Source organism: Caloenas nicobarica, chromosome 8 (genome assembly GCF_036013445.1).
Source record: "Caloenas nicobarica isolate bCalNic1 chromosome 8, bCalNic1.hap1, whole genome shotgun sequence".
In the NCBI taxonomy this organism is placed as follows: Eukaryota; Metazoa; Chordata; class Aves; order Columbiformes; family Columbidae; genus Caloenas; species Caloenas nicobarica.
In genome coordinates this window covers 5,015,706-5,033,285 of record NC_088252.1, presented here as the reverse complement: position 1 = coordinate 5,033,285, position 17,580 = coordinate 5,015,706, and the positions used below count along the sequence as shown (strand labels likewise).

The 17,580-nt window shown below is 40.5% G+C and overlaps 1 protein-coding gene across 2 annotated transcripts; it reads left to right on the top strand.

Moving 5' to 3' along the window:
• The first annotated feature begins 264 nt into the window (after positions 1–264).
• Positions 265–17,449, top strand: IWS1 (interacts with SUPT6H, CTD assembly factor 1). 2 transcript variants are annotated; one of them, XM_065639672.1, is made up of 15 exons: positions 265–387; positions 933–1,048; positions 7,025–7,739; positions 8,297–8,492; positions 8,736–8,793; positions 9,145–9,245; positions 9,972–10,122; positions 11,714–11,796; positions 12,079–12,208; positions 13,123–13,240; positions 13,974–14,085; positions 14,277–14,333; positions 14,527–14,638; positions 15,240–15,398; positions 17,041–17,129. In XM_065639672.1, the coding sequence occupies exons 1-14, from the start codon at positions 354–356 to the stop codon at positions 15,366–15,368; spliced, it is 2,112 nt and encodes a 703-aa protein (XP_065495744.1). In that variant the 5' UTR covers positions 265–353; the 3' UTR covers positions 15,369–15,398; positions 17,041–17,129. The 2 variants fall into 2 exon arrangements, with proteins under 2 accessions (XP_065495744.1, XP_065495742.1); XM_065639670.1 differs by lacking the exon at positions 15,240–15,398 and having other exon boundaries at positions 17,041–17,449.
• The last annotated feature ends 131 nt before the right edge of the window (positions 17,450–17,580 follow it).

The window sequence follows — 17,580 nt, the reverse complement described above, 5'->3', positions numbered from 1 at the left end:
TAACTCAGCCCTGTATAACGGTTTCCCGCCACTAAGCTCATTTGGGTTTCCCCAAGGCCGGAGCTCCCGGGCGCGGCCCCACGGCCTCGGGGGCGGGGCCGCGCGTGCCGGCGCCCCCTGGCGGCGGCTTCCGCCCGAAGCCTCGCGAGAGCCTCCCGCGTCCAGGGGCGCGCGCGGTGTGCGCACGCGCGGGGCCGTTGCCGGCGGCTCGGCGGACCGGCGCCATTTTGGGCCTGCGGGAGGCGGGCGGTGTCGGCGGCGGCCGGAGCCGGCGGGCCCGAGCGGCGAGCGCTGCGCTGGGGGCTCGGCCCCGCCGCCAGCCCTCGGGGCCTCGGCGGGGGTGGCGGCCCGCCATGGAGAGCGAGTACTACGGCGGGGACCAGTCAGGTAGCGGCGCGGGAGGGTCCCCCCGTGGGAGGGGCGTCCGGGGCGCTGGGCCCTGCGAGGGAGGGTGCGGGGGAGCGCCCGCCCGCGTCCGTTCGGCCTCTGCTCCGGCGCCCGGGGCTCGCTGTGGTGTCGCGGAGCGGCGGCGGAGCCGTCCCCGGGATCCCGCTTGGTGGCCGCTCCGCGGGGCCGTGCGCGGCCGGATCGGGCCCCTCGGCCCCGGCGTTGGGCAGCGGGGCCCTGCGGTGGCATCGGCGGGGCCGGGTCCGCTGGCCTCATTGTCCATAGCGGCCGCCTTATTGTTGTTTTGGTGTTTTAATTAATGTGCCAGTCGGTGCTTGCGTGCGTGTTCTGAGTAGTTGTGTGATCTCCTTGGGGAGTATCTGTGGGGGGTTTGTTCCAGACCTTCCCAGCACAGACCCTCCGTTTGTGCATCACTGAACGGGGCTGCGTGCGCAGCGCTGCCCCGTCCCCATCGCTGTCACTGCGCTTGGAAACGCTGCGAGGTGGCACCGAGTTTTACTTTTCTTTTCTTAACTTCGGGGTAGATGATGGTGGAGCTACTCCGGTGCAAGATGAACGGGATTCAGGATCTGATGGTGAAGATGAAGGAAATGAGCAGCATTCTGGATCTGAGAATGGAAGTGTAGGGCACCATTCAGAGGTACTACCGCAACTTAATCTAGATAAAGATTGCTCTTTTATAAAATGATTTATTGTTGTTTAAAGAGACGTTTTCTTTTAACTGAGACTTATGTGTTTATTCAGTTGTTCTTAAGAGTCCCATCTGGCAAAACATTAGTCCAGAAAAAAATTTGTCAAATAATCTCTTGACCAATGCATAAGATAGGGTCTTTCTGATTTTCCTTCTTAATTGTTGTAATAGGATTCACTATTTTATACTAGAAAAAAAATATGCAGTTGCAAGAAGATAAACTTTTTGGGGTTTTAAATTCTAAGTAATGCATTATGAGGAATTTTACCTCAAATTCTGCATATTAACGTAAAATCACATGTTGTGGAGGCATAGATTTCCTTACCAGAGAATAAATGCTCTCCCATCTTTCCTCTTGGATGTGAGCGTTGACTCTCAAGTCTCTTTTGTGTTATGTTTTTTTCACCTCCGTCACTCACAAAGGAGCAGGTGTCCATGTGGAGCAGGTTGAGGTTCCTAAATGGGATCTGTTCTTCCTCTGAAGAGGTTCTTGTTTTGAGAAGCCTACCCATGAAAAGGGTGGTAATGCTGTGATCCAGGATTGTATCTGGGGAAGAGTCACTTAACTTGTGGATTGACTGTTTTGGTTGCAAAGAGATTCTGATAAAAGCGAAGGTTCCCTTTAGATTTCTAGGACAGTTTTGGAGTTAATTTTCAGCAATTTTTTGTGACATGATGTAGAATTACATCAAGTCTTACTAGGAAGGAACAATTTTGGCCTGTGAATTCATGTCTTCTGCTGGCAAAGTTATGTTATGGAGAACTTTTTGTTACTCATAAAAACTTTAGTCAAAGCCATTTCATTCTATTCTGCATATTTTATTGCGTTTTATGTGAAGATCAGGATTGACTCTGGGTTTTTAGCGGTTACACTTTTAAAAAATTGCTTAAAATGCATAACGTGTTATACTGTAGCAGGCTGATGTGTCAAAAGGCTCAACTTTGCTGTGATATAACTTGCAATCTTTTTTTTTTTCCTCTCCGATTCGTACTTCTCTCACAGTTAGAAGGTAGATGAAGATTTTGTATTTGTTTAAAATGAAAGTTCTTCCCATGTATTTGAATTTCAGTGAGAAGCAGATTGGAAATTTTTTTTTTGAAGATGTTGACGTCTACAAAAGAAGGAATTGATTTGGTGCAAGGCAGCATGTTGTATTGTGACAACCAGGGTTTCAGTGTGGGAGATTTGTTCAGCATGAGAGAAATATCTGTCTTTCAAAGCGATATAGTACTTCTGTTTTAATGAGAAAAAATGGTGATGAGCGCATGGAGAGTCATGTTCCTGCTACAATAACATTAAGCTTTTTCTGCTGTGTATGAAAACTTGGTCATTTCTTCTTTGATTATCCTGTGGGATTTTAATTTTACTTACTGTGGCAAGGTAGTTGGAAATCTGGCCTAAAGAACAGGTAGTTGACTATTACTTGCATCTTCAGCATGTCTTTTTCAGATTTAAATAACCAGAAAGTACTAGGACCTATTAGCACTGTTAACGGATCCTCTTCGTGTGCCTGCATTATTTTAAGGGCTCTGTTCTGTGATGGCTGTTCAATATTCCTCTGTAGATACAATACTTCAGAAAGTCCATTAAAAAAGCCAAAACCCAAACCGAACTAAAACACCTTCAGGTCCAATAGTAAAAGTGAACATTCAAGCCTTAGTGCTTTATTTGATTCAGTTCAAATCATAAACATTTGAGTATTCTGTTTTGTTATGAAGTCTTACATTCTTAGTTTTCTCTACATCTAATTCAAAATGCAACTCAAGACGCAATAATGTGGAGCAGCTGTCTCTGAAAGGAGTAGCTTTCAGTGATTGAGCATATTATTTACCCTAAATATTCTCTCATCCTCTTATTTCCTTCATCTTTAGGAATATGTGGGAGGAATGACACTCAAAGGTAATAAAACCTTTGAGACAGCCTAATCAGTTAAGTCTATTTCATTACTGTTTCGTCTCTAATTTAGAACTCAGATGTAAAGAACTGAAGTTTTAAACTTTGAAACTTTTTTTTCAGGTTCTTAACTTTAAAGAAAAGGGGAATCCTGAGGAATTACTTATGTAGGTCTCAGGTATGTGGGTTTTTCTTTTCCACAATTCTTTTCTGGCTTTCCTTCCCCCAGTCCCACTTTATCTATAAATGTTCTTCTTGATGTCCTTACCGATTCTGCTTTAGAAAAATAGAATTAGATAACACATAGTTTTAGTACAGTAATGAACATGAAATCATGTTTACAGTGTTTGTATGAGTCAGACTCATACGGAAATCTTTAATTACTTGGATTCTTACACTTTCACCAAGTCGTTGCTGTCTTCATGAATTAACTTATGGTTTGACTATGACTGCTAACAAACATATATACAAATATCTTACATTTCTGAAAAAAAGAGAAACTTGCTGATCTGCCTATGATGGTTATGCATGCCTTAGTTTAACAATTGTCATTCATGAGATTGTAGTGGATGCGTCAATTTTGTTGAACTTCCTAAATTATCAATGTAGTACCTCTTAAAAGTGGCTGCATGTTGATCCAATAAACGACTTACTAACCGAAATTTTTAGGTAGAAGAATGACACTGTAAATTTGATTTTGATGTATTCGTTTTTTTATACTGTACTAAAGCCTCATGTTATAGAATTCTTTCAGTTAAAAAAATTAAGGACATCTCAATTAAAATGTTTATAGATAAAGAGGAGGAAGAAAAGAAAGCAAAGGAATTACAGAAAAATATAGTAGCAATTACCTGAGACCTACTTGTTTTTGAGGATGTCTGAAGAAAAATAGAAAACTCCAAAACTATATTCTTGATGTATTTGAAAATATCTTTTTAGAGACGAACTAGTAAAAAAAAAAAAAAAGGGCGGAGGGTCAAGTATCCTACAGGGCTTAGTTATCTTACTAGTAAAGTTGCATACACTTTCTATATCAAGTATATTGCTAAACATTCACAGATTCACTGATTGCATTCAGAAGACCTTTGTGCTGATGGCTGCGGACAGGGCCCGTTCCATGTGGGCTCTTAGCAGGTCAGCTCTGCTTTACAAGATGCCCAGTAACATTAACATGCCGAGTCCGAGGCAGCGTGTGTGATCTCTGCTGTGCTTGCTGCCTCGGCTGGCATGAGCGTGCTTTTGGGTCAGCTCTGCTGCAGCTTTCCTGGCTCAGGGCAGGGTGGATGGTGCCGGTCCGTGTAGGGACACCTCTATTATATAAGTGGTTCTTCTGGTGGTCATTACATCACAGGAGAGTTCAGCCGCTGTATCCAGTGGGGTTCTGTGGGGCAGAGCACTTTGTAATCAGTGTGAGCTAATTAGGATGCTCCCCCTCCCCGAACATCGTCGCTCTCAAGAGTCAGTGTCAGTTTGCAGTAACATATTAGAGATTAAATATATTGTGAAGTGCTTCAGTACTAGGGCTGTATAATTGTAATGACTTCTTACCAAGTATTTTGCACAGGGAGTTCCTTGTAATTTAGTGATATATTCTGAATGGGTGGATATATAACCTGCAGCCACACTTCTGACCTTAGACACATTTAACAGTCATTATGGATTCCAGTTGTTTTTTAGTTTTGTTTACTTATTGACCAAAGACTTTCTAGACTGGCAGTCTGGAAAGTGATGAGCCTAATAGTTTAAACAGGGATATTTGTGGTGTTTTCCTTGGTTCGTTCAGCAAAATCTATTATTACTGTTGACATAATTATAAATACCTACTTAACATTAGTTGTCTGAAATCAAGAGAAGACAGATAAACTCACCAAAAATTAAATGGTAGGAAAAAAACAATTAAAGAATTTCTAGTATAATAAACATCGATTTCAGTGTAGACCTCTGCATTTCAGTACTTCTCAATGACCCTCTCTGTAACACTGCTGTAAAGTCTGTGTTGCCTCTTCTGTTTGCAGCTGCAGTTTTCTTTAATCTTAATACAGTCAGAGAAAATACATGACATATACACGTTAGCTTGTATGGGAGGTACTTGGCAGGAGACAGCAATTGAATTATTTTTTTTTGGTAAAGAAGAAAAAGTAGTAAATGGAATGCCATAACAAGCTGAGAGCAGTTGAGTGTGTGTATGGCCTTCCTCAGCTGTGCATCCTCAATTCTGTGATTTCTTGATCTTCATATTTTTCAAAATTCCAAATTCAGGTTTTAACAGAACCATGTTTCCTTTCTGTAAGGAGGAATGAGACATACTGAATAATATCATCAGTGTGATTCAAAAGACTGGCATCGCTGTAGAGACGGGGACAAGCAGTAGAGAGAAAACTACTCGCTCAGATTATCCCAGTGACTGTTTTGTGGCTAGCACTGAGTAGCATGGAATTAGTGAGGTTGTATTCAAAATGCATGTTTTGTGACTATATAGTAGTGATTTTTTTCCATTGTGTAGTAACTTTCTATTAGTGGTTCTGCAGTAATTTAGAAGTTGTTATTTTATTGAGTGCTAACCAAGGGAGTAAATACGTATGGTCTAAAATTGTAATAAGCAATGTTACTTACCACCTGGTGTAATTCTTGAGGGAGTAGTTCGTAAAAACAATTACGTTCTTAATAATACATTTTAAAGGTCAATAGTGTTGTTTGTCATAGGTGTAGGATAGATACACCTGCATTATTTTGTATGGCTCTGGATGTGTGAGTAGAATGACTATAGAAAATAAAAATAGATAATCTGTCTTTCCAAGGAAATTAAATTGCTGACAGAAAAGATTTGGAAGTTTCGGGACATTAAGTATCCCTTTGGTCAGTAAATACTCGGTTTGCAAATATGCTAGTGGAAGGAGTCTGTAGCTGAGACAAAATCACCCCTGAGGGAAGCCTGGTTGAACAGCGGAGTTGAGTATGCCCAAAAGTTCCTTTTGCAGTGTTGTTCTTTTCAGTTGAAAAAGGATTGTTGTGACAGTGAGTGTGAGAGGTGTACTGAGTTAGTGACATGAGTGTTCAGGAGGCTAATTTTGTTTTCTTTGATAGATACATTTGAGTTTGTTTGTTTTTCCACGTAGAAATTACATGCTGTAGGAAAGATAAACCAAGATGTTGTCAGTAAAGATACTGACGGGTGGCTTGTTAAAAGTTTTTTCCAAAAATGGAGCATATGGCTCAATACTTTTACCTGTGCAGAAAAAGACATTGTGTTTCAATTCTGCAGTTTTAAGAAGATTGGTGTATTTTTGCATAGATGATCTCTGGTGTCTGGACAGGCATGGGAGCAAGCAGCTTAAGAAAGAAGCGTTGAATCTGTTCTTACATTCTTCTTACATTACACATTGAAACACAAAACTTGTTCACTATAGTACTCTGAAAGGTCTCTCTAAAACTTTATTCCTGGTTTTTTTGGTAGGCTTTTGGTCTTGACGTGTTGTTAAATAAGTTTCCTTGGCAGAGAATGAAAGGGCACAAGCTCTCTTGAGCTTCACATGGAAAGTAATGCATGTACAATTTCAGTAGAATGTATTTCATATAAAAAGCATTTGTTTGAGATATTAAGAAAAAGGAAATGACAAGTATGAGATACTGTTTCTTATTACTGGGGATTTGGACTAAACCACTTTGAAGGCCTGACTTTTTAAAATAAAAGCACTGGGCATTTACCCTTGAGGAACTGGACCCTTCTTAAACATGTTTATTTGAGTATTTTTAAATTCCGTTACCATTTCCAAAATATGATTGAGCTGCAGGGTAGACAGACTTCCATTGATCTCTTAATGTTTTTTTGGACCTGAAGTATTCGTTAGTCCTTTGATACAAATTGCCTAATACTTATTTCTGTATAGAAAGTATTTTAGCTTGCAGTACCTCGGATAATCAAATTGGAGGAAGGACAAGCAAAAATTCATAACGTTTTTTGTTTACTTTTTAAGTTTTTGTTTTGTTTGGATTTTTTTGCTTTGTTGCCTGAGATTATTTTTCTCTTTCAGAATGAACACAGTGATGGAGAAGATGATGGGCAGATGGGAGAGGCTCATATGACAGACTCTGAAAATGAAGATATCCCAAGGCAAAAAGACAGTGACTCGGATAACGAGGAGCCTCCAAATCACAATGCGAGTGATTCAGACAATGAAGCAGCTCATGGAGGGAAAGACAGCGATTCTGATACCGAGGACCGTCCAAACCGGCATTTAAGTGACTCTGAAAATGAAGATGCCTTAAATCATCGAGCGAGTGACTCTGAAAACGGAGAACCTCACAGAGAGCACAGTAGTGATTTTGAAAATGAGGAATCACACAAGCAGCCAGGCAGTGACTCTGAGAGCGAGGAGCTCCACAAGCAGCCAGGCAGTGACTCTGAGAGCGAGGAGCTCCACAAGCAGCCAGCCAGCGACTCGGAGAGTGAGGAGCTCCACAAACAGCCAGCTAGCGACTCAGAGAGTGAGGACGTTCCCAGACACAAACAAGAAATAGAGTCTGAGGACAGTGATGGGGAGGACAGGAAGGAGGAGGTGCAGAATGATTCTCATCATTCAGATAATGAACGTGTCAGGGAAGGATTTCAGGGCTCTGATAGTGAAGAGGAAGCTCCTAAGAGACGAAAAATATCAGACAGTGATGAAGAAGAGAAAGAGGAGGAGAAGACAGTGAAGAGGAAAACAGCTATCCTTTCTGACAGTGAGGATGACACTGAGAAAACACGTAAGGAACTATCAGTGTGAACATAAAAATGTGATGTGACAAGCAGTAGTGTTAGAGTTAAGTAATTGTTTTCATGTGAAGAAAACATAAGATAAATATGAAACCATAAAGCAAATTTGGTTTTAGAGCACAACTGCATTTGTAGAGGTTTTTGTTCTACCTGCATTTCTATGTGAATCTATATCTAATACTTTTGAGTAATAAGTAGGTCTAACAGAAGTAAAAGAGAAGACTGCAGTGATCTTGCTTTATACTGTTATCTCTTGTGTCGATTATTCCTGTTAGTCATTACTTTGTTGTTACTTCTCTAGTATTTTTTTCTGTTTTTTCATATACTGGGGGTGAGAGTCAGTTTTGAAATTACAAGTTTTTATGGATAAATGTGGTGCATAGAAATTCCAGTTACTAATTGAATAAAACAGATTTTAGAATATGTTTTTTTAAGAAATGACAATGATTTTGTGTAGGAAGGCTTAGTCAGCTCCCAGGTTTTTTTAGATCACTAGTTGTGAACTTCTATTACAAAGACTTGTGGTAATGCTACTTTCTGTTGGCAGCTGCAAAAAAAGTACGAATCCTTTCTGATGTTGAAGAATCAGATAGTGATGCTGCTTCGGAGAAATCTGAAAAAAGGAAGAAAAATATTGTATCAGATAGTGAGGAAGAAGAAGAAGAAAGAAAAGAGAATGTTGGGAAGAAAAAAGAAGAAAAAGATCTGTTTGGCAGTGACAGTGAATCTGGAAATGAACAAGAGTAAGTGCTTCTGGGAATGTGAATTCTTTCAGGGGTGCAGGTAGTGAGACTGATTGTGAATGGAGAATGGATGAATCCCAACCGGAGGATGATTGTCCACCTGCATGGGTGGTGTGAAGAGGAAGGTCGGTGCTGGGTGGCAGAATGAGAGGTGGATCTCCACACGGTCATTAGAAATTTTGCAGAAAACGCACTTCTCACTGTTCCAGTCTAAACAGATAAATGTTACTGTTACCTTCACAGGAACCTGATTGCAGATATATTTGGAGAATCTGGTGATGAGGAAGAAGAGGAATTTACAGTAAGTGTTACTGTGGATGTTTCTTGTTCACTTGCTAGATCTAGTCTTCCTGGGAAGGTACTGCAGAATGTTCAGGGTTGAACTCGTGTTCAAGGATATGCTAGATCAGAAGGGAAGCTCTGTTATCTGCTGGACTCACTGAGGTAGTCTTTGGGTTAAATAACATTTACAGCACCTCTGTTGGGAGAGTTATTGGTGCAAAAGTCACAAGTGGAATTAGGAAGCCTCTGTTCCTCTTTCTTCTAGATCCTCTGCAGACTTACCAGAAAGTTTTTGAGTGTCAGTGCCAGGTGCCTGAGTAGACGGTCAGTCTTAATCCATACACTGATTTGCACTGTCTTTACCCACCAGGGTTTTAACCAGGAAGATCTGGAGGAAGAGAAAGGTGATGCAGACATGAAGGAGACAGCAGATGAATCGGACTCTGATGATAACATCAAAAGAGGGAAGCAGTAAGTCAGTGTTTTATATACTCCTTTGTTAATAGCAAATATAGCATTTCAGTGAAAGGGCTCCTCCAAAGACTGGCTGGGCTTCTTAGTTTAGAAAGGCATGGGACTATGTTTCTACAGAAAGTGTGTTCTCATAAACTATGATGGAAGGTCCTCTCTCAGCTTGTGCAGTTTAGTCACTTGGCAGTCCATAGCAGATTACCTGTGCTGCTGCTTCATGGTTTGCATCAAAACCTGAGTGAATTTAACATCGAATCAAACAAGCATTGAACGCCACTTTTAGTAGTTCAGCCCTGGAGTCACAGATGTGTTTCTCTGCTGGCGTAAGGGATAACATATGGCAAGATTTGTCATCAGCATGTCTCCTGATTCCTTTCTCTCTGCTCCAGAGCAGTGGACTGCAGGCAGAGGAAAGCTAAATCTTTGTCAGCTTCACTGACAGGTTTAGAACATTTGAAACCCTGGATATTACACATGTGCACATCGTTAGCTATTTCAGCAAGGTCTTGCAGATGTCTGAGGGCATCTCAGTGCCACTGAAGCTCTTTTTTCCAGTTTGTATACTGAGGATAACTAATTATCTTATGGGGACATTAGAACATAATGTTTGTAGATTTATTGGAGAATTTTTGAAAGGTTACACTACAGAAATAAAAATTATTTCCAATAGAGACAGTAAGATCAACCCTCTTCTGACCATCAGCACACTCTCTTCTTGCATTTCAGTATGGACTTCATGTCAGATTTTGACATGATGCTACAACGAAAGAAGAGTATGAGTGGCAAGCGTCGACGAAACCGTGATGGTGGAACTTTCATCAGTGATGCAGATGATGTGGTCAGTGCTATGATTGTGAAGATGAATGAAGCAGCTGAGGTGAGTTTTCTAGGCTACAAAGGCACCTTAAAATCCAGTTCCATTCTAGGGGAAAAATTTGTGATCAGTAAAATACAGAAATCTGGCTGGTTCTCAGGAGTAGTCTGTATGCCACAGAAAGCTTTCAATCTCTAAATAAGTGTTTAAATGTTAATTTTGCTGTTCTGAATTTAAAGCAATAATTCTGTTGAAATTTGGAGAAAATATTTATTAATTTTTAAAATCAGTTAACTTGCTAAACTTTGATCAGCTGAGATCAACTATCCTATAAAGTGTTCTAGAAACTATATGAAAAAGTATATCAAACACTGAGAAATGGACTGTGGTTTAATTTCGTTATACAATTAGTAGCATATGTAGCACTTTGGTGTTTCTTCCTGAGAAGAACCCTTTTCTAAACTATTTTAATGACAGTACTGTGGTAAGTAATGGCAGAGCAACAGAATTTCAGGAAGTTCTGCCTGAGCAGACTGCTTTTTGCAAGGAGTCATGTTTAATATGTTACTGTGCAAGGTTTATTGGGGTCTTGCCTTTTGTCAGGTGTCTTCTGTTGTGGTTGTAGTTTTGGTGGAGTAGCAATCAAATTAACAAATAGCAGCGCAAAACTCATTTAAAACCAATTGGGGGGAATATACGGAACTTCAGAAAGGAATCATAAAAATAACGACGACAAAGAATCTTCCTGATAACAAGATAAGAAGGATAATGTGTTTGGGGAGAAAGGGGAGAGTGAGATAGCGATCTGGGAGACATCTGAGACTTTCTTGGTCTTGACAATAAAGTATTTTTTGGACAAGATGGCAGCCAAATGTTTCACATGAAGCCATAAAGTTAGAAATACTGGAGAGAAGGAAGAGCTGAGCTCTGGTATGGTGGTGTCTTTGGTTCTCTAGCACGTGCCTGTCAAACCATTCTGGGGCATGAAGAGGGGAAGAAGGGCGTTGGAAGAATCTCCTCCCTTGCAATAAAAAAATATTGTGCAGAAAGAGCCTTTGGTGGATTAAGATGAGTGGAAAGGAATTGCCACAGCAGGACGTAAAACCGGTGGTTGTAATGGGTCTTTTTGATAGAGCCCAAGTACGGAACAGATGGTGAGATTATGGCCATGGATGAGAGGAACTTTGAAACCCAGACTTTGTTTTAGCACGTAACGCACATTCGTGTGCTCTTAATTACACCATGCTTCATCCTAAACCTCTACGTTGTCCAGTTAGGTTCTTAGGTGAAATAAATGTACATATTCTCACTTCTCATTGTTTTGGTTAGCTATTTTTCTGGTGTTCGGGTGAGATTTTACGAACAAAATTTCTCGCATGGAGGACTCTGCAGACTTGGAGTTTATTGCAATAGACCTCATTAAGGATGCTGTTAAGGAAAATGTTGGCTAAGCTGGAGACCCTTCTTTAAGGGAAGTCATCACATGTGTTTTGGGGCTGTAAGAAGACGGAGCAGGGTACGAAATTCGTGTAATCCTGCCAAAGTTGCACTTCTTGTTTAGTAGACTAATTTTTTTCCTGTAAATGTTGTCAGGGATGAGAGTTGCTGTTTTCTTCTTTTGATTAACTTGTGCTGATTCTTCAACTCCCTACAGGAGGATCGACAGCTGAATACACAAAAGAAACCAGCACTAAAGAAATTAACTTTGCTGCCAACTGTAGTTATGCATCTTAAAAAGTGAGTTGTCATTCTCCCAGTTAATTATCCTCTTGGGGAATATTGGGAATTTGGTGGATTTCATGGAATGCCATTACAGTTCTTTGGAGTATGCAGTGAAACAGTTTTTCCAAGTAAATGCTGGAGCTAGGTGGCTGCAAAAACCTAAAATACTACGTAATTTTACCTGTTAATTTAACATGAAACAAACTCACGTGCGCTATTGTGCTGAAGGGAGATCACATCTTAAAATTTTGATGCATTGTATAACTTTGTGGCTTCTCTTTACTTTAAACTTTCTAGGCAGGATCTCAAAGAAACTTTCATCGACAGTGGAGTTATGTCTGCTATCAAAGAGTGGCTTTCTCCTCTTCCAGACCGAAGTCTGCCAGCACTAAAGATACGAGAGGAGCTGCTCAAGATCCTGCAAGAGGTTCGAAACTGACTTTTAACCATATTGGAATTACAGCTTCCTCCATGGTTTTACAGTCATGTGCTTTAGGGAAATGTGTGGTGATCAGTGTACTGTAGCTGCTACCAATGAACCATGCAGAGACATACAGAAGGATGCAAACTGCAAAATAGATGTGTTTATTTAAAAGTTGCATCATTTTAATTAGTCTTTCTTACATTGTAGATGTGCTGTGTAGCTGAACAAAATTCGGCTATATTCTTGATAAATCTAAACTGCTAAGTCGCTTATCTTCCCTCGTTCTTGGTGACTGATACGTTGTGATTGGTCACTTTAATTTGTCTTTGCTGCATTCATAAAATAAGCATGGCATAGTCTTGATAGTGAAGTAGAAGTGCAATTTTTCTTGCAGCACCACTAGCTGGCTTTATTTGACTGAAGCTCTAGAAATATTTCTCTTTGCTAAGAATTTGCAAGATGTTCTGCCTGAATTTAGATTATTTGGCCCTGCCTACCTGTTTCAGGTTTGTATGCCAAGTTCAGTAAGGAGTCATTTGCCACATAGCCCTGAGTTTTTTATCTTGAGTGGTCTTTTCTGTTTTCTGGCCTATTAAAGTGTACACTAGAAAGCCCATGACACTCACTTTTAGCGTTTATAACTCAGTTCTTGGGTAATATAAGCTAAAGCGCATTTGGAATAAATAATTCTGGAAACTTAGTTATTTTTGTGTACAAAAAAATAAGAATGTTAAGGTAAATTTATAGGTTTTGGTGTTTGATACTTTAACCAATTCCTGGTGGAACAATGAAAAAAATACAGGTTTTTTTCAAGGTTTTTGTGAAGGTGGGTTTTGGTCTTTTTGCAAAGTTCAATGACACCATTAATGTTCAGACACCATTCCTTGCTATTTACTGACTTTTGCTTTATCCCGCAGCTGCCCAGTGTGAGCCAGGAGACCCTGAAGCACAGTGGCATTGGCCGAGCTGTGATGTACCTCTACAAACACCCCAAAGAGTCGAGACCTAACAAGGATATGGCAGGGAAGCTCATCAGTACGTAAACCTCCCTTTGCCTTGCGTCAGTGAGATATCACTGCTAATTTAATTTCTGCGTCAGTCTTTCCATTGCTATCATCTGTAGTAGAATTAATCCTGCAATGTAGGAATCTCACTAATCTGTTTCATTGCTTTGTTTGTAGAGCTCTTAAACACTGTTAAATTAACTTCCGGACACACCTTTTCCTGCTTCCTTCATGTTCTAAACCAGAGGAAGGCATTTATTTTGGCCAGATTCTACTGTGCATGCTACAAAGACAGGAAGGTCCTGCCAGAAGATTCTTTATTCCATGGGCTTTAGAGAGATCTTGGATGACTCAAAGTTTACAACGTAAACAGTTGACCATGTGTAGTGCATTCCATCCTGGATGACTGCAAACTGATTATAAACTTGTTATGCTATTTAGGGACTATTTTGCCTGTTTCTAAAATAACATTCACTGTGGTGTGCAAGAGTTCCTGACATTAACTATTCTAAGAGCTCAGAGAGATTCTGAAAGAGCAGGCAACAGCAAGAGACTTTCTGGGTGAAAGCTCGCTCTTACTGTCCACAAAGCTGGATTTCCCTGAAATATTATAGAATCACAGAGTTATTTGTTTGGTTGAAAGGAAGTATAAATACTTGCCATAAACTTTGAAAGCTATATTTAGTCACCAGAGTGACTTGGAGATGAATTTCAGAGGCACAGCTTTTGTTAAGCAATTTTTTGTTTGTTTGTTTGTTAAATAGATGAATGGTCTCGACCCATCTTCGGCCTTACCTCAAACTACAAAGGCATGACAAGAGAAGAGAGGGAACAGAGAGATTTGGAACAGATGCCTCAGCGAAGGAGATTGAGCAGGTAGGAGCAGCAGGCAGAAACGTGAAATTTTTTTTCGAAGACTACCATCAAGAAAAACAAAGTGTGAATATTAAAGGAAATAGAGAGAGGTCGTAACTTATCCTTTTTTCTTTTATCACACTTGGGTGTCTTTTAAAATTACTATAGTTCCTTTATCTGTAGATGCCTATAAAATTTTATTTTTCTTGCAGTTCTGGTGGTCAGACTCCTCGGAGGGACCTGGAGAAGGTGCTAACTGGAGAGGAAAAGTAGGTTGCATTTCTTTTGTTAAATTTTGATTAGGAAAAAAGTGTTTCAGTGGTACTAACAATATGCAATTTGTTTTGAGATTTTAGAGGCAATGGTTATGCAGTGTCTTTCAGAGGTAGAACATGCTTATATTGCTTGTACTTCTTTCTGTGTGAGACTTGTCTCTTAACAGTCACATCTTTTTTTGTGCAGGGCTCTCAGACCCGGAGACCCTGGGTTCTGTGCCCGCGCGAGGGTGCCCATGCCCTCCAACAAGGACTACGTGGTCAGGCCAAAGTGGAACGTGGAGATGGAGTCCTCCAGGGTAAGCACTGCGCTTGGGGGTGGCTTCATCTCTCCTGGGGACTCTGTCCCTAAGCTGCCTCTGATTGAGCTAGGAATCTGCCACCTTATTGCTGTGGTTACTGTACAGTACAGTAGTTTCTTTAAGTGCCTCTTATTTGAGTAGACAGTAAGTTCTGCTACTAAGTGGGCTATTTTAAGCTCATCAGATACTTTCATTCAGGTATTGTTGCTTCTCTAACCAAAAAGAGATTTGCATGTTAACTGTTCTAGAGTTTCTCTTCAGGGTGAGAACCTGATTATAGGCCTCTTAGAGTATTTTGAACTAAAGCTGCAACTCAATAAGTGTGTCTCCAATACTTTTATACCTCTCGCTCGTTTCGTATTGTGTTTTTCTGATAATACTCCAGCTTGGGACAACTTTGAGGTTTCAGTAAACATTAACAGCTTCAGTAGAGGCCTTTCTCTTGCTTTGTTTGGTTCATCCATCTACCTGTACAGTTTAATTTAAAAGTGGAGTAGATGGTAGAACACACGTGAATGGAAGAAGTAATAATTACTGTGCTTTCTGCTGTTATCTCTCCATCTCTCCTTCTGTGCATTAATTGAGATATTGTTTCTAGCCCGGGACTATTAAGAGAGGTATTAGTCGCTTGGAAAAACACAAGAGACGGTTTGCTGAACAGAAACGACTCAGCAAAGTGCATCGGGCCATCAAGTTCAGCATTGAAGGCAACAGGATGCCCCTGTAGCCATGACACTGCCTTCCCCAAGGTTGAGAGGTATCCATCCCTCAAGGGAGGTGTGAACAGTGCATGTGCTTCAGCTGTTGGCAGTTCGCACATACACAAAAGGAGTGTGTACACCCTAACTTAAACTTGGAAAAATTCTCCTTGTATTCTCTCATGTCTGTACTGTGACCTAAAAGGGAACTTGTACAGGAAAAAAATAGGCTGTAGCACGTAACATCTGCGTCAACAGCTTCAGGATACCCAAATGAAAGGTGTTAAATGAAAATAGCTTTGCACTGCCTGTAGTTTGGAATGCTGTTCTGACATCATTAGGTGTTCCGCAGGAATTCTTAGCCTTTAGTGTAGGACCTCACGTCACTGTATACCAGCATCTGTGGCTGACGTTTTACTGGTCCAAAGTGAGGTATTTTTCACACCTTCTCTTTCAAGGAGGTTGAGTGATGTGTGTCTTACGGGGTGGTTGACAGGAGGCAGAGAACAAGACTTCTGCAGACCAGGGGGAGAGGAATCCCCTGCTGTGATTGTGGGTAGAGGGAGATCAATTGATGACATACATCAGTGTGGGAAATGTTTTGACAATTTCTGGTCTGCATTTCAGTTCTGTGAACAGGGCTGCCACAAAACTAATAGTGACAGAAGAGACTAGCACAAATGGTAGATAACTGTTGAGTTTAAGCTTCATATTTATTTGTTTAAGAATATATATTTTTTAAAATCACTGTGCAATTCCAGATATTATTTCAATGAATAGTGAACAGTTTTATGAATAGTTTATTTAAAATCTGTGTGTCAGGAGCGCCTTCCTCCATGATGGAAACAAGAGGTTCAGTTTCTAATATATGTTTTTTGTCAGATATTAAGTAGCATATTGTGGAAATCTCTGTTTCTCCCAGAGTTTAAAGGTGTGAAGTTTCCATTATTTATTGTTTGTGTTGTCTAGTTAGGGAAAATTGCTTTCTCAGCAGTATGGCTTTGGATTGGAAAGTCCTTGCTGTTTGTCTTCAGTGCCATTTCTTTACAGAATCACTGTATTTAATCTGTGCAAAATAACTGCTGTGTCATCTCAGCTTTTCATTCCAGTGAACATGCAGAATTGAAATGCAATAACTCTTCTAATAACTTACGTGGGCAGCTCAGGCGTTTCTTTTGCTTCCCCTCACACTGCCTTTTTCTCAATCTCTTGCTTTATGAGTACTAATCAGTGACATTTAAAATAAATTACGGTTTGGAATTGATATGTCAACTCAGTCCACCACAGTTTCTGTGTATTTGTATTTAAAAATCTTCCCCCCACAGGAAACCTGTATGTGTTATACCACAGCGCAGTGTATTTCTGACACTGAACTCCAGCCAATATAGATACAAACCTGTTCCAAACTGTATATTCAGCCGGCATGTAAACAACTAACATGGTTATTAATCCCTGTAATGTGAAAGCTGTGATGTTTGTGAGTGCCACTACTTCTGTCTATGTGATGATGCGTATATTGGGGGAACCATTTTACCCATTTTTGGGGGACAGAATGCGTGCACGTGCGCGCACACGCAACCAGCTGGAACCCGTGGCTTCGTCAGCTCTCTCGTGCTGGTTTCACCTTGCATGCATCGCTTTTCTTGAACCTCTGGGACGTCTGCTTTTTTTCAGTGGTAATTATTAGTTTTATTTTTTAAGTTCCAGGGAACCTCTAAGAAAGGGGTGAGTCGACTGGACAAACAGATGCGGAAATTCACAGATATCAGGAAAAAAAGCAGATCGGCCCATGCGGTGAAAATCAGCATTGAGGGCAATAAGATGCCATTGTGACCCTTCACAGAATACCCATGATCTCTGCTGTAAGACAATACACCCATAGACTCTTTGGAGACCTTTAAATTTTTTAACAACTTGTTTGTTTGGTTTTTTTTTTAGTGAATCTTTAAAATTGTTGGTTCAGGTTCTGGTATAAGATGTTGTCCAAGGATTGTGAATATGGGGACTTCTTTCTCCTGATTGTATTTAAACTTGCTCTATTGTGTCCTTTGTACAGATCAAGTATTTGTTGTATTGCAATACTTTAGACAATAAAACATCTTTTTTTTTCGGGGGGCCTGTCTTGTAATTGCTCAAGAGAATGTGTGTGGACCATCTGGCATTTGGAAAAGCTGCTGATGATTGATTTTGTGTTTACCATTGTCCATTTCCTCTTTATTCAGTGCTTTATTAATCAGTTGT